Raw genomic sequence first — 16,723 nt, 5'->3', positions numbered from 1 at the left:
GGGGTTGCCCAGGGGGCTGGGGAGGGGGTTGTCCAAGGGGCTGGGGAGGGGGTTGCCCAGGGGGCTGGGGAGGGGGTGGTCCAAGGGGTGGGGGAGGGGGTGGTCCAAGGGGTGGGGGTTGCCCAAGGGGTGGGGGAGGGGGGGTTGCCCAGGGGGTGGGAGAGGGGGTTGCCCAAGGGGTGGGGAAGGGGGTTGCCCAAGGGGTGGGGGGAGGGGTTTGCCCAAGGGACAGGGGGAGGGTATTGCATCTGGGGGTCGGGGGGGGTGGGGACTAATGTGTTTGTGTGTGTGTCAGCCCCCCCGCCCCGTAGAAAGTAAAGGGAGGGAGGTGGAGGGAAAGGAGAACATGGAGGAGGGAGGGTTAGATCAGGACCTGGATGTGGCTTCGCCGGGTGTCGGGCCCACTGCGGTGGGAGGGGAGGATGCACGAGGAATGGTGGCTCCGGTGGCGGGGTCAGAAGAAACATCCTCGGTGCCAGAAACCCCGCTGCCGGAGGCTGGAAGTGATGGCTCCTCCTCCGGCTATGAGCAAAGTGACCCGGGACAATGGACCGAGAAGAAGCGTCGGAGGAGGGGCCAGGACAAAGGAAAAGCTCCTCTGGGCAAAGCCCCACAGGGCAAGAACACAAGAACATCAAAGAAGAAAACCCCTGTGAGGGCGCAGAGCCCCCCGTGCATCAAGCGACCCATCCAGGCCTGGGGGGATCGCCTGCTCGTGGTAGGGGTGGGGCGCAGTCGGGGTTGGCCGCAGCAGGTCTCCGGGGGAGGCCCCAAATGCCGTCTTCCCCTGAACGCTCACGTTCCCGTTCCCCCGTGAGTCGTTCCCCACCCGTTGACCTCACCCCTCCTCCGGGGGCAGCTGTGGCCATGGGCCTCAAGGAGGGTTTGCTCGCGGAGGACTGGTGGCTTTCTTCCCCGGGTGGCGGGCGAGGGGGGGTAATTTATTTGACCCCCGAGCAGGAGGACCTCTCCCTGCTACCCGGGGAGAATGTCTGCATAGATGGGGACTGGCTCCCGGGCACCCTCGTGGCTCCCGGCTGCGGGAAGAACCGCAGGGGGAGGAAGAATGGTAGCTCGTCGCGTCTTGGCAAGGAGGGAGGAGCTTCATAAGTCCTATGACTCCCCTTTCGTGGTTTGCACTAGTGTTGGTGATTAATACACTAACACCTATGAGCTTTAAACTAACGAGTTTAAATGTACGGGGAGTCCGTACCACGGTCCGGAGGATCGCTATTTTTGAAGAACTGCGCAATTTTGAATGGGATGTCTGCCTGTTGCAGGAATGCCATATTCCGCACGGTGAGTATGGATACCTCCGTGCAAATTGGCGGTACGGAGAGTCGTATTGGTCCGGCAGCTACACTAATAGGGCGGCAGGATTAGGGTTCCTTATTAAGAGCCCGAATGTCGAGGTCCTTAGTTTAGAAGAAATTATCCCGGGGCGATTGGCCGTGCTCAGGGTGGTGGTTTCCTCGACCCCACTGACCTTGGTCAATGTGTACGCTCCAACGACGGTGGGAGAAAGAGTGGAGCTCCTGCGCCAGTTGGGGCCCCTCCTCTCCACCTCAGGCCCCGTGATCGTCGGGGGAGATTTTAATATAAGTTTGGACAGGTTGCCCCTGGAGTCATCGGCGCGGGCCCTTAAAGGGCTTGTTCAGGATTTTAGGTTGAGGGACACGGGTGCGGAAAGGAATGAGGTCACCCGGACCGATGCGGCTGGTACCAGTCGGGCTAGGATTGATTACATTCTTTTGACACCAAATTTTGGCGACCCGGACCTGGTACTTCACGCGGTGGCATTTTCAGATCACTGTCGTTTGTCTCTGGGTATTGAATTAAATGGGGTGCGTCCCCGGTGTTTTGGACTCTGGAAGCTTAACTGTCACCTTTTGCAGGATGACAGTTTAGTGCGTGCCTACGTTCGGAAGTATAGGGAGTGGGAAACGGTCAGGTGCCTCTTCCCTACCTCGGCAGCCTGGTGGGAGGAGGTGAAACGTAGGACCATAGGGTTTTTCCGAACGGCCGGGCGAATGAGGGCCGCGGGGAAACGAGAGCGTTTGAAGCGCATGCAGGCGTACCTCCAGCGCCTGCATAAGAAACTTTGCGAAGGGAGGGACGTGTCAGAGAAAATCCGCCGGGTGAAGGGGAGGATTTTTAGCCTCCTCGAAGCCAGGGCGAGGGCCGTCATTTTCCGGAGCAAGGTGCAGGCATTGGAGTGGAACGAAAGGTGTACCAGATTCTTCTTTCAACGATGTGCCAGGCGGAGGGGCGGTTTGGCCCGGGTTAATGTGGGGGGAGGCCGTGTTTCGGATCCGGACCAAATTACTGAAGCAGTGGAGGACTATTACTCCAGGCTTTTTGAAAAACGACCGGTTGACCAAATCCAGATGGCCGACGTTCTCGGCCATCTGAGGAATCTTTTGAGCCCCGAACAGCGGGAGCGGTTGGAGGAGCCGGTGAGCCTGGAGGAATTGACCTCCGCTGTTAGGGATTTGGCCGCGAATAAAACCCCGGGTGACGACGGCCTGCCCGTGGAGTTTTATCGCCGCCTTTGGCACGTCCTTGGCGAGGACTATCTGCAGGTAGTGAGGGAGCTAGCCACCTCTGCGAGGCTTCCAGATTCGATGCGCCGGGGCGTCGTAAACCTCGTGCACAAGAAGGGTGATCGGGAGGATCTGTCCAACTGGCGCCCGATCACTTTGTTGAATGTCGACTACAAAATACTAACAAAGGTGCTGTCTAAGAGGGTGCACGGTGTCATGGTGGACCTCGTGCACCCGGACCAGACTTGGGGACGCAGAGTGTCCGACAGCCTGGGCCTGGTTCGAGAGGCGATCCAGCTAGCGGAGGAGAGAGGCCTCCCACTGAGCATAGTCAGTTTGGACCAGGAGAAGGCTTTCGACAGAGTGTCACATGAATACATGATGGCCGTTTTGGACCGTTTTGGCTTTGGGCCAAATTTGATGCATTGGGTGGACCTGATGTATAGGGACGTTGAAGCCCGTGTTCTGGTCAACGGACACCTCTCGGGAGCCTTCCCAGTCGCTTCTGGGGTCAGGCAGGGCTGCCCAATGTCACCAGTCCTTTTTGTCCTTTGTATTGAACCGTTTGCTTGTGCACTGCGAGCGGACCCATCCTTCCCTGGGTTGTGGATTCCCGGAACCCATGGGGAGCGCCTAAAGGTGAGTCTGTACATGGACGACGTGTCGGTGTTCGTCACCGATGCAGTCGCCATGGGCAGACTGGTGGGTCTCTGCGAGCGTTTTGGGTTGGCCTCCTCTTCTAAAATCAATCCTCAGAAGAGTGAGGTCATGCACTTTGGTCGGCACAGGACGGGCTCCGGCCCCCCTTGCCCGTACACGGAGCGGAGAGATCGATTAAAGATCCTCGGGGTCTGCTTTGACCCAGGCGGCGTGGCCGCTGAGAACTGGCGAACGGTCATTGGGGGATTGGAATTGGAGGTCGCTTCTTGGCGGTCTCGTCGCCTAACCATGGAGGGGCGAAATTTAGTTATCAAGAATGTTTTGATCGGTAAGTTGTTGTATTTGGCGAGAATCTCCCCACCTCCTCCTGCGGTGGGACGGGCTCTAGAAGGAATAATTTTCACTTTCTTCTGGGGTACCCGAGCAGAGCGCAGGAGTAGGAGGGTCGTGAAGATGAGCCCGTCCTTGGGTGGGAAGGGTGTCCCCTGCCCGGTGTTTGTATGTATGTCTGCGTTTGCGTGTACTCTCATGGAGTTATTCGTGTCTGAGGACCCGGGTCGCCGGCTGGCGCGGGACTTTCTGTTTTTCTTTCTGGGGCCGTCCGTCGCGCGGTTGGAAGGGCGGTCCCTCCCGCTGTCTCGGCCTTTTTCCGGGTCGTGTCCGGGGCATTTCCGGATGTTTGAGGGGTTCGCCCGGGAGCAGGGCCTGTTGACCTGTCGGCCCATCGGTTGGCAGTTGTCGCGGGTCCTGGATCACTTGCGCCCAAGGGAGGTGCTGCGGGAGGTGCGTATCCTTCGCGGAAGGCCTCTCGCAGAACGTACGGCGAGAAAGGTTTGGGAGAACGTTTCGGCTTGCTGTCTCGCCAACGACCAGAAGGACGTCGCGTGGCAAGCCGCCCATGAGTGTCTTCCGGTCCGGGTGTTTCAGTTCCAGAGGGGCCTGAACGTGTCGGTCCAGTGTCCCCGACCCCGATGCACAGGGGACGAAACCGTCAGGCATGTCCTTTGGGACTGCCCTGTCGCCGAGGGGGTCTGGTCGCTTGCGGCTGGCCTCCTCGAATGCTATGTGCCTTGGCTGGTGATGGTCAGACGGGACGTCTTTGCGTTTAGCGGGCTCCTACCACAACCAGTGCCTGTCCGCAAATGGAGGCAGGCCTGGAGAACGGTCTGTATAATCAAGACCGTCTTGTGGCGAGCGAGAACCAGAGGTTTCTATACCAGGGTATGGTTGGATCCTGGGCAGATATGGGGCATGGCCCAATCCTGCCTCCAAAGGTACAGGCTTGGCGACAGCCTGCGGGCGACGGGGCGGGGTGCTGGCCGCAACGATGCGTCAGGTGTGTCGTAAAGCCCTCCCTGGAGCGGAGAATACGGCCGGGCTTTTCTGTGGTGAAGGGGGGGGTCCCGCGGGAGGTTACTTCCAAATGTGCGGGCGACAGTCATGTGCAGCCGTAGTCCCTGACCGAGCTTGCCGCCCGGGCTTGGAAAGGTTGGGGGTGCTCCGGCAGGTGTGCTTGCGGGCCCTGTCGGGCGGTGATTCTCATTGGGACACTCACGCCTCGTGGGCAGCTCAGGGAGCCGGGGCCTTCCTTGTGGGGCATCTTCCGGGTGGGCCCTCCCGGGCGCGGCCTGGGGAGGGTGGGGGCAGTTGGGTTTCCTTTTGTTTTATCTTGATTTTGCCTTGGTTTGATTTTTATTTTCTTTCATTATTATTTCCAGCGGTGGGTCGAGCCCTCAACGTGTTTGTGGCTGCATGTTCCCGGCTGCGGTTAGCAGCCGGTTGTTGATTTCGGTATGCAAAGGAAAAAAGGCCCCTTGACCCTTATTGTTTTAAGGTGTCCCTTCTTTGGTTGTTTTCGGGGGGGTGGGAGGGGGGATAGGGTCTTCTTTCCTTTCTCCCTCCCCTTTGGTTAGTTAGAGTTGGGTGTCTGCTGCCTGGGGTGGGAGAGGGGTTTTTGGGGGTTTGGGATAGGGATGACGGACTTTGGTTTTTATGATTTATGGTTTATTGAATTTGATTTGATTTTCATTTTGGTCTTTGAACCTTGTTTTCTTGCGTTTTCTTGATATTTTGGTTTGCTTTTTCTCTTTGAGTTCCTATTTTTTGTTTGATATCTTGTTTCCTGGCTTTTGATTTCTTGGTTTTTGATTTTTCTGGGTTCTTGTGTGGTGGTGATGGTGATGGGTTTATTGATTGTCTTTTGAGCGTGTTTTTTTTTTACCTTTTTTTATAATAAAAAAGGCCTCGGCCATAAAACTTCCTGGTTGTCCTAGCTAGGGTGCTGTGCTTGGGTGCGTCTGCTCAAGAAGTGTATTTTCGAGTTTTTGTACTCCAGTGAATTCCTGGCTGTTCAGGACCAGTGGGTGTGTGCATGTAACCGACAGATGAAGGTAGGCTTGCATCGAGTATGCGACGCCATTTTGTTCTTTTGATAGGTTTTACTACTTGGCTGATATTCGTCATTTGGGATATTCTCAAGTTTAATAAAGTGTTGTATTGTGCTCTCCTACAAAACTTTCAAATAAATTCTATTAATTTGAAAACTCTTTGTTCAGTTAATTGAACACTTACCTTTGGGGAATTGCCTTCAAATTACTTATTTAGGGTCTCCCACCCCATATTGGGGAAGTGGTGTTGTCTGAAAACAAACTACCAGGAGCCCTGGACTCCCCTGGGTGTCACATATATATATATATATATAAAACACAGTTTGTGTGTGTGTGTGTGTGTGTGTGTGTGTGTGTGTGTGTGTGTGTGTGTGTGTGTGTGTGTGTGTGTGTGTAATGTTACCGATAGACTCCTAAACGGAGAGGCTTACGTGCTTGATATTTGGCATAGACATGGCCATTGAGCCTGGGACGAACATGGCCGAACTCAAAATATTTGACGATCCATATTTTTTATTCATATTTACTTCAGCGCACGGAATCAACGGAATCGGAGCAGGTGGGCGCTGATTCGCTCAGAGCGATCACTTGATGACGCTATGACGCTATGACGCTATGACGCTATGAACGCTATGACGCTATGAAAAAAAAAAAAATCGCTATGAAGCTGTGAAACGCTATGAACGCTATGACGCTATGAACGCTATGAACGATATGACGCTATGAACGCTATGACGCTATGAAAAAAAAAATCGCTATGAGCGCTATGACACTATGACGCTATGACGCTATGAAAAAAAAAATCGCTCGCTTTGCCAAGGGGCTCGCTCCCCCTCCCCGTTCCCCTCCCCTCCCCGTTCCCCTCCGCCCCCCCCCCCCCCGGCAATGCCGGGTACTTCTGCTAGTATATATATATATATATATATACACGTGTGTGTGTGTGTGTGTGTCAAGGAAGAGTGAGGTTGATAATTAATATATTACTTGCATGTTGACAAGAAGATTATTTGAAATAAGCATGCAGGAGTCGTCAAGGACAATTAAATAATTAAATGAGAGTGGGTGGGTGGAAGGTCTACCCGCCAGCAATACAACAGTGAGGACTAGCTAGGCAGAAAATATTGATTGGATTTCAAGTTTGATTTTTGGTAAAGTACTTTGTCTTTCACATTTTACTCTGTCTTTTCTGTCTGTCCACACCTTTTGCAGTTTGTGAGGAAGATGAGTTTTCAAAAGTGGACTCACATTGTGTGAACAGTCATAAATTCCTGAAAGGTTTGCAAGGTATGAAGGCTTACCTCAAACTCTATCTGATGTCATAATTTCAATTCTATGGTATGTTCAGTTCTATTTTTGTTGAATTCATTTTGTTATTTTGTCAAGTCCATATTGTGATTTAGGATAAAAAGATTCTACATGCCAATGTAACATTTTGTGCAAAACATTTGGTAATCTCGGCATCCTGTCTGCAAGCATGAGATTTTTTTGTTTTTTGTTTTTTGTATACAGAGTCGAGGCTCGTGAAAGAGCTAACATTTATCAAACAAACAAATCAAACAAACAAGTAAACAAAGTATATAAAAATGGGAGCGGTCGACAAGATGGGGAGAGAAGGGGAGGGAGCACACAAACACAACATTTGAGGGCAGGGACATCGGGAGATGTGTGGGAGGCAGAGGGCCTGGGGGGAGGCAGGATGGGTATAAAACGCAAGGACACCAAGGACTTCCAGGAAAGAAGACAAACGTCACCTCAAAAAAGTGGATTTGGGGTGAAATTAGCGGGGGTAGAAAAGATCAAGGTTTTGGATTGGGGAAGATGAGAGATGGTGGTGAACAGCCGTTTTAAAGACCTGGAGGGAGGAGTGGGATTGAAGAGAGTGAGGGAGTTTGTTCCAGAGGTGGGAGAAAAGAAGTAGTGAAGGTGAGCAGAGAGTCTTGATTTTGGCAGTTTAACCATAAGAGGGTTGCAGGCAGATCTTGTGCCACCTGCAGGAATATTTGGGGGACAGAGCCCAGAGAGAGCTGGGGGAGCAAGGCCGGAGAGGAGTCGGTAGAAGACGAAAAGACCACCAACCTGCCTGCGGTGAGTAAGTGAAAGGCCCTCGGAGATAGCGTCATCGCGGGAGATTCCAATGATTCTGAATGCTTTGGTTTCAACAGCGTGAAGACGAGCTAGGTGTGAGGCAGGAGCACCAACCCAGAGGGGAGAGCAGTATTCCATTGAGCTGCGGATGAAAGCCTTGTATGTGGTGAGGAGCTCAGGTCTGCCAAGGAAGGACTTCGCACGACGGAGGATGCCCAGTCGGCGACTGGCTTTGGAGGCCAGCTTGGAAATGTGGTTTTCCCAGGAAAGATCATGGCAGATAGTGAGACCCAAAAGCTTGAGTGACAGAACTTCTTGGAGAGGATTATTCAGAAAGTAGATGGGAGGGTTGTCCAGTCGGTCTTTTCGGAGAGACATCGTAAGAGTGTGAGATTTGTCAGCATTGAAAGACATGTTCCACTTGTTTGCCCAGTCTGTGATTTTGTCCAAGTCTGCAGAGAGTGAGGAGGCTGCAGACTGCCGATCTGAGGGATGAGGAATGGAGTGGCAGAGAGTGGAGTCATCAGCAAAGAGATAGAGAGGATTTTCAAGAGAGTCAGAGAGATCATTGATGAAGACCAGAAAAAGCACAGGGCCCAGAATACTGCCTTGGGGAACTCCAGCCTGAACAGGAAGAGGAGATGAGAGAGACCCATTCAGGGCCACACGTTGACTACGACGAGAGAGGAAGTACGCCAGCCATGCGTGGAGATTTCCATGGATACCAAAGGAGAGTTTGGTGAGCAGAGCGGGGTGCCAGACCGTATCGAAGGCACGTGATGTGTCGAGGGAGACAGCTCTAATTTCCTGTTTGGCATTGAGGACCTCCATCCATTGTTGAGACAGCAGAAGCAGCATGTCCAGAGTAGAGTGACCTGGTCTGAAACCAAATTGCTGATCAGAGATTCAAGCCATTGGAGAAGAGCCAAGCCATTTTTTTTTTTTGGAAAGATTTCATATCCGAAGCAATGATGGATTCCATGACTTTGCTGATAATTGGGAGAAGGCTGATTGGTCTGTAGTTGCTAGGATCTGTTTTTGCACCTTTTTTGTGCAAAGCGGTGATGTTGGCTGATTTCCAAGCAGATGGCAGTTGACCTTGAGCAAAAGAGATGGTGAAGAGAACAGAGAGAGGGAGTGAAAGAGTGGAAGAACAGGATTTTAGGACCCGTGGGCTGATGCCGTCAGGTCCAGTTGCAGAATCAGAGTCGAGGGTTGACAGAAACTTTTCCAACTTGTCAGGAGGAAAGGACACGGAGTCCAGGAGCAGCTGGGTACGACTGGGTATGGTGGGTACAGAGAGGGATGGGTTTGGGACACAAGATTTAGAGGCAAACACAGAGTTGAGGCATTCAGCTTTTTCACATGCAGAGTCAGCTGTGTAGCCGTTTGAGGTAAGGGAGGGGATGGAGGGGGAACAAACACCAGAAACAGATTTGACCAGACGCCACCAGGATTTGGAAGAGGGAGACAGATAAGAGTTCGGTCTTGAGAACGGAGAGATATTGTTTCCTGGCTCTCCTGAGGGTGGACACACACTTGTTTCGGGCTTTGTGAAAGGAAATGAGATTTCCTTCCGTTGGATTTGCTTTCCAGGAGACGAAGGCAAGTTGTTTCTGGGCAACAGCCTCACCACAAGATTCCGTGTACCATGGACGGGAGGAAGGGTATGACAACTGAAGACGAGATGGGATAAATCTGTGCATGAGAGAGAGCAATTTACTTTGGAAGAATTCCCAGGATGAGTTGATGTCAGAGGTGGTAGAGATGGGAGACCAGTCCAGATGATTGATGGCTGGATGAAGACCATGCCAGTTGGCCTGAGTGAAATGCCAGTCTCGTCGATGCTGAGGAGGCTCCCTGAGAATGGTCAGAGAGATGTCCACTTTAACAAGGACATGATCAGATGAGCCGATTGGAGCAGAAGAAGAGCAGCAGACATTTTCAGGGAAGTTAGTCATAACCAAGTCCAGAAGAGAAGATGCTCCGTTGACTGAGATCCGGGTCGGGAAATTGACAGATTGTGTCGGTCCCAGTGAGTCGCAGAAGTCCTTTGCTGAGGAGCCATGGCTGGTGAGAGAGGTACCCACACCCAGCCAACTGGCATGGTGACAATTGAAATCACCACATATGAGGAAGAGAGAGTTAGGATGAGTAGACAGAAGTTGGTCCATATTATCAGACAGCGAGATGTAGATGGAGTCATCACTATTTGGTGGACAGTACAACACACATATGAGCAAGAGGTGGGAGCGAAGGGGAAGCCGTAGCCAGAGGTATTCCTGGGGGTGAGGTGGAGGGAGTGCAGTGCAGGGCGAGTGAGGAAGAGTTTTTGATAAATATAGCAACCCCACCTCCAGGACGAGGCTCAAGTCTATCATACCGGAGGAGGGAGTAACCCGGGAGAGATACTAAGGAATCAGAGATATCATGAAGGACGAAAGTTTCTGTTAAGCAGATCACGTCTGGTTTGACAGATGCAACCTGTATGGAGAGATCAGTTGAGTTTGAACGAAGGCCCCGGATGTTTGAGGTCAAAACCGTTAATGAAGAGGAAGGGGGAGCATCGGATACAGAACAGGGGGGAGGAGGGGTAGGGTAAGATGTGGAAGAGGTGGAAGAGGTAGGGATAGCTGTTGAAGGTGTGTCAGAGATTTCAGAATAGCTCGGATAAAGGGAAGGATGGGGCGGACAAAAGGTTTGATGGTGATTGGGTGGGGCACAATGAGGTGTTATTTGAGGAGGGGGCAGAGCGAAGCAGAAGGTTGGGGGAGATGGAGGTGAGAGTTGGAAGAGGGAAGAAGTGGGGAGGATGCTTTGAGGAGGGGGAGTGAGAGGGGGGAAATTGAGAAGAAATGAGGGTGGGGAGATTTGAAGGGGAGGGGCGAGGGGGGAGTTTAGGAGGGAAGGGACAAGGGGAGGGATTTGAAAGGGATGGGATATGGGGGAGATTTGGAGGGGAGGGGTGAGGGGGGAGTCAAGGAGGGGAGGGGCGAGGGGGAGTCTTGGAGGGGAGGGGTGTGGGGGGAGTTTAGGAGAGAAGGGGAAAGGGGGGAGATTTGAAAGGGATGGGTGATGGGGAGGATTTGGAGGGGAGTGGCAAGGGGGAAGATTTGGATGGGAGGGGTTATGGGGAAGATTTTGAGGGGAGGGGTGAGATTGGATTTTAGAAAGTGTACGATTAATGGGAAACGAACATTTATTGCAAAATGAGTTTCTTGTGATCTTCGAGTCAAAAATACGTTTAAGGACGATGGAGGGAGGATGGAGTGCAGGAGAGTTTAGGGACTGTAGAAAAGAGGCACTGAAAGAGATGGAATTTTTTTTTGGGATGGATAGATTTGGTGAGCAAGTCGAAAGCAACCTTTTAAAGAAGAAGAAGAAAAAGGTGTTATAATATATGACGGAATACAGAACTTGAGGGGAAAGTGTAAACATTATATTTATAAGGTTAATAACAGTGAACGTTAACAGTAAACAGTAATAACTGTTATTACAGTAACAGTAATAACAGTGAACGTCGTTCGAAGAACGAACGAACGAATAAACGAATGAGAACAAAGAATAAGAACAGAGAAGGAAATGTTTTTTGTTTTTTTTTTAGTTGATTTTAAACAAGGAAGTAGGCTATGGGGTGAAAAGACTGGGAAAAGCAGAGAACGAAAGTTATTGGAGCACAAAAGACGGACTGCTGAGAGGAAAACAAAGCCTCAAAGTTGTACACTGTACAGTGTACAAGGCCTCAAAAGACACGGCACGATTTAACACGATTTTCTATACAGGTACGAAAGATTTGCACCGAAAATCTTCCTCGGGACACACGATACGTACAACACCATAAAATAAATACAGTTATAACGAAAATACAAATGGGAACAATTACTTAACTTCGAATGATGGGTGTTGGGTGTTGAAGATACCACAAGATACCACAACCAGAAGATACCAAGATACCAGAAGATACCACAACACCCATGTCGATGATGGGTGTTGAAGATACCACAGGGTCTTTGACAAAGTGACGAGTTATCCCCAGCACCCTGGACATATTACTAATTACCACCCATGTTATCTCTATTTGAATGTTTGAAAGAAAAATAAATCTACTATATATGAGAGCTGTTGGTCTGTCTGTGTGTCTGTGTGTCTATGTCTGTGTGTGTCGCCATTTTTCTCAGAATTGGCTGAACGGATCTTCATCAAACTTTCAGAGGTTCATCAATGAGTGCCTGGGGGTGTTTTAGGCTAAAAAATAAATAAATAATTGAAAACAAAAAATTCGTTTCTTTGGAGTTTCAAAAAAAATAATCGCTCCATAGTGCCTAAGCCTTTTAAAATTAATGACAGTTATATACACGTACACATTCGCATAAATACAAAACAATCACCAGATATTTGAATACAAATAAATCAAACAATTCCGGAAGTGTACGTAGTTGGTAGTACAGCTTCTTCTTCTTCCTGATCGGAATCACACTTAACTCAGAAACGTGATGAATGCCACATTCACTAGCATATATTCAACGAAAAGGTGATGAACCCTCTTCCACTCCCCCCACTCCCTTCCTCACCCTCCCTCTCCTGCCTCCTCCCTCTCACCCTCCCTCCCCCCCCCCCCCCCCGGCCTACCGCAACGCCGGGTACTCGTGCTAGTAACAAAAAAGAATGCAGGATTTGGACCAAAATCGTCCCGTCTGATCCCACAAAAAGGTTGGATTAAATGGGACGTAGTAGTAGTAGTAGTAGTAGTAGTAGTAGTAGTAGTAGTAGTAGTAGAAGTAGTAGTAGTATCATCAGTAGTATCATCCAGTTGGTGAGATCATGACATTGTCATTACTAAACTCAAGACATCAGCTGATACCCCAATGAATAGAAACAGTGCTTGATGTCAATGTTGTTCAAATTGAGCACTCATAACTGAATGACTGCCTCAAGTACAAGTGGATTGTTTATTTCAATATAAGATCGAAGGTCATGGAGGAGTGAGGTGTAGTGACGGGGAGGGGGGTGGGGAAGGGAGGGGTGTAAATATGCAATAAGCAAGGGAACGAACAAGGAAGAAAAGGCGAGCTAGGAGGGGAGTTAAACCCACAAGTAGGAGGGTTGGAAAAGTCCTTAACCAGCCTTTAAAGGTGGATTTAAATCAAATTAAAAATCAACAAATGCAATCGACTGGTTTGTTGTGACTTTTGTGGAGGCAGCCATATCTTTTCCATGATTGGTTGACACACTACTCATGATACAAGCAGTATGTTTTTCCCACCCAATGAGTTTTCTCTCCATATGTATCTCAGAGTGCAAAATGAAAGGATATATGGAAGCAAAGAGGACCTGTCTTGAGTCGGTCTATACAAAGCGCATTCAGATTCAAGGTAAGAACTGGTCATGGGTTTTTGGGACTAGGAGGTTAGCCCCTCCGTCCTCCTCCTCCCCTCCACACAGTCACCTCACCCTCCCATGAGTCACTTCACTACAGAATGAACTGGAGAGTTCATAGAACACCTTACCCCCATACGGTCTTAGCAGAAAGGACATGGATGGGAAGGGTCATTTCAACTCATTGCGATTTTGATCACAATGTATTTTAGCTTTGTTCGTGAACTTTGCATCACTGGTGCAATGGAAACCATACAATGCCGATGGGGCAAACGGAACAGTCTAGAGCCGAACCTTCTGCCACTCTTCTCGGAGAAACTGACGATTTAAAAACGAGCTTTGAGAAAAGATGCACGAAACAGATATTTTAGACAAAATTAGCTCTTTCTTTGCATCGCTGGGTGCCGCCATTATTATCTGAATGTCAGTGTTATACTGCACTCTGTGCACACGGAAAATTTGATTGATCTAAACGGCCTAAAATATTGCCCGAGCACGACTAAACTGGAGGTTTTTTTGGAATTTCAAACGAGGCGATTTGGGTTGTATTGCATTCAAATATACAATTCAATGAGTCTTTGAAATGATGTAATGCGCCCCGGGATGCTTGGTATGCATGCATAGAAACACATGCGCAGTGACTCCTATAAACATGGCACGCTTGGTGAATGAACATGGCACGCTTGGTGTGTGTGTGTGTGTGTGTGTGTGTGTGTGTGTGTGTGTGTGTGTGTGTGTGTGTGTGTGTGTGTGTGTGTGTGTGTGTGTGTGTGTGTGTGTGTGTGTGTGTGTGTGTGTGTGTGTGTGTGTCATATGAGCACACCATATCCACTGCCGTCACTTATTTGTATGAACAGGAAATTGTAGGAATTCGATATCTCTCATCCACGAATATTTTGCGCATTTCCGATATGTTTGTGAGTCCGATTTGCATCCAGGAACACAACAATTACTGTTGACCATTTTGAAATTGCCATTCTTTCGGTTAAATGACGAATGTATGTTGAAAAGACTTTCGATTACAGTGGGACCCCGCTATTCATGGGGGATTAGTCTAGTAGGAAGACTAGGTCCCCCTGCACACCCCGGAGATATACTTCTAATCAGTGTTTCTAGATTGGAAAAAATGTGTAGAAAATGACTAGCTATGGCCCCAAGCTGAAAAAATGTCCCACATACCATTTTTATGCAAATTACTGCTGCCATTATCAAAAAAACGATTTTTGACATATCTCAGCCAATATTGCAGATAATTGAAAAATGAAGGTGTCTAGACCCATGTTTTGAAGGGCATAGATCATGATAGAACTATTCATAACATGATTACATGTGTCTATGGTATACTAGTATGCATATTAATGCTGTAATTACAAAATAATCAGTTTTACAAATGATAAGGATACGTTAATACTGCAGATAACTTAACATGGTACATAAGGGGTCTAAACCCAGGTATTTTCAAGGTTAAATGTCAACAAGATGCTCCTGAGTCTTGCATAGGGGCGGGACATTGGCAGTAACATTGGTACCACTCAACTTTTCTTCCCACCATTGACTTTGTATTGCGAGAGATTTTCACTTGCTTATTTAAAGGTTTCTCACCCAGCCCACGTAAAATCTACCAACTCCTGCTGTTAACTCCCAAACATATTTTTTTATGTTATCCAATCACAGTGCAGAAATGACAGACTAGAGATCCAAATTAGTGCTGCTATAGCTGCCATTTTACATTTCCATCCATGTAACATGCGCGCTCGCGCGCTCGTATCAATTGGTAATGTCGCGCGCTCGTATCAATTGGTAACGTTGATGTTATTGAATACCTCAGTTGAAAGTTCAGTCTTCCATTCCATCTGTGTGTTGTTCTTGGTATTCATCCTCCAATCTAGCCAGGTAAGATGCTAACTATAATGTTACTCACACTCTTGACTTCAGTTTCTGCATGAAATCATAAACAGGCAGAATAACAGCTGAGCCAGCTAGCACCATGTTAGCTAACGTTAAAGCTAGCCTCATCTATGTACAGTATGTTCCTAATGTCGGTGTAACTTAAACTTTTGTTAATGCCAAACATGAGACATATCTGTTGACTTCTGTATATGAATTGAACCAGAAAGAGGCACGACAGCTGAGCTAGCTACAGTAACTTAGCAGAATGTTTCATTGGCCTAGATAGCTAACGTTAGTGTGGAAGAATTTAGATGTTTTAGCTATTAGCACTTTTGATGCCACTAAACATGGTTTAGTCAGCTAAAAAGTACCCTAGTGTAGAACATGACTCAGAACCTCTGTTACCTCACTGAAAACTCAGAGCCTCCTTTCACAGGCACTTTTAACATCATTCGTGATTTCTTATTTGTCATTTAACAGTGATGGTAGACATCGACAGCAAGCATGCCCAAAAGAAAACGGAGTGTAGAACCTGCAGCCCAAAGCTCTCCTCCTACATGCATCCTTCATGTACCATCCATGTCTGATCATGGGGATTTCACGCCCCTCCGTAAAATTAAAGGATCTGCTTCAGAAAAACTGCAACTGCTTCAAAAGATCCGGGATAGACGTCTCAACCAACCGCATGACTCCCCATGTCGTATGCAATCAGTATGTGATCAGATCCCGGCAACTCTTCCTGATGACCTAGAAAGAGTAGGATATCACAGCAAGTGTTATAAGCACTTTGTCCGCCACTTTCATCGTCTGGGAGATGATACAGAACCAGGGCCATCAACCTCATCATGGCATCACTCTCCTCGTAAACCAGGAGGTTCTGCTGAACCCATCTTCCCGCCAGAGTGTATATTTTGTGAGAAAGTTGAGACCAAAGATGCTCATCGCAATACTGAGAGGCCTACAACCTTCCCATCCTTTAAAAACAAAGAAAATGCATGGGAGCAAATCGAAACACGGGCTGAGAAAATGGGTCTCTATCGACTCCATCGAAAGGTGAAAAACAAAGACCTCTTTGCATGTGAGGCCAAACACCATCCGTCATGTTTTAAAGCTTTCCGCACAGCATTCTACAACTATGAGCGTGCGATTCACAGAGCCGAAGCACCAAAGGAGCAGGCTTGCATGTCAGCCGCCCATGAAAAGGCATTCAACTCAGTACTGGAACACATTCAAACCCAGGTCATCCAGCAGAATAAAGTTCTACAGCTTTCTTCCTTGCGCTTGCTCTATGTCGAGGAACTGAAACTGAATGGATATGAGAACTCAAATTATCGGTCAGAGAAACTACTGAAACGCCTACAGAATGACCCAATCAAGGAGCATATCCACTTCACGAAGGTTGATCATGACAAATGTGATGTCATTTCTTTCTGGCTTGTGCACAGCTCAAACATAACAGTTTCCAATGCTCTCGCACGAGCATTCACACTCGGAAGCACAAACAAGAACCAAAATGTTGCCCTCCAACTTCGCCAGGGTATTCTACAGGCTTTCAGAGAGTGTAAAGACCAACCATGGCCACCAACAGCTGAAGACATGGAGCTCAATCCTGAAGACATCCTACCTCCAGACCTTGTCCGCTTTCTCAGCGTGCTAATGACTGGCAAGGAGGGCATCGAGACAGAAAAGGTGAAGCGTCTGGTCTTCTCCATTGGACAAGATCTGTGCCGTGCAGTGTCAGATGGAAAATGGAAGTTACCAAAGCACATTCTCCTCTGTGTG

General features: G+C 48.8%; 1 protein-coding gene across 4 annotated transcripts in view; it reads left to right on the top strand.

Annotated features, from left to right (window-relative positions):
• LOC137426999 (uncharacterized) overlaps positions 1-16,723 on the top strand; it is a 121,733-nt gene that overhangs the window by 82,203 nt on the left and 22,807 nt on the right. For all 4 annotated transcript variants that reach the window (XR_013623583.1, XM_078778781.1, XM_078778783.1 and 1 more), the window contains 2 exons: positions 6,800-6,874; positions 12,970-13,047. Coding sequence is in view for 3 of the 4 variants with exons in the window: in XM_078778781.1 (XP_078634907.1) it covers positions 6,800-6,874; positions 12,970-13,047 (153 nt within the window). In the remaining variant the exon portion in view is untranslated. The remainder of the gene's footprint in view (positions 1-6,799; positions 6,875-12,969; positions 13,048-16,723) is intronic.

Source organism: Myxine glutinosa, chromosome 5 (genome assembly GCF_964187855.1).
Source record: "Myxine glutinosa chromosome 5, kmMyxGlut1.1, whole genome shotgun sequence".
Classification (NCBI taxonomy): Eukaryota; Metazoa; Chordata; class Myxini; order Myxiniformes; family Myxinidae; genus Myxine; species Myxine glutinosa.
This window is presented reverse-complemented; position numbering and strand designations above follow the sequence as displayed.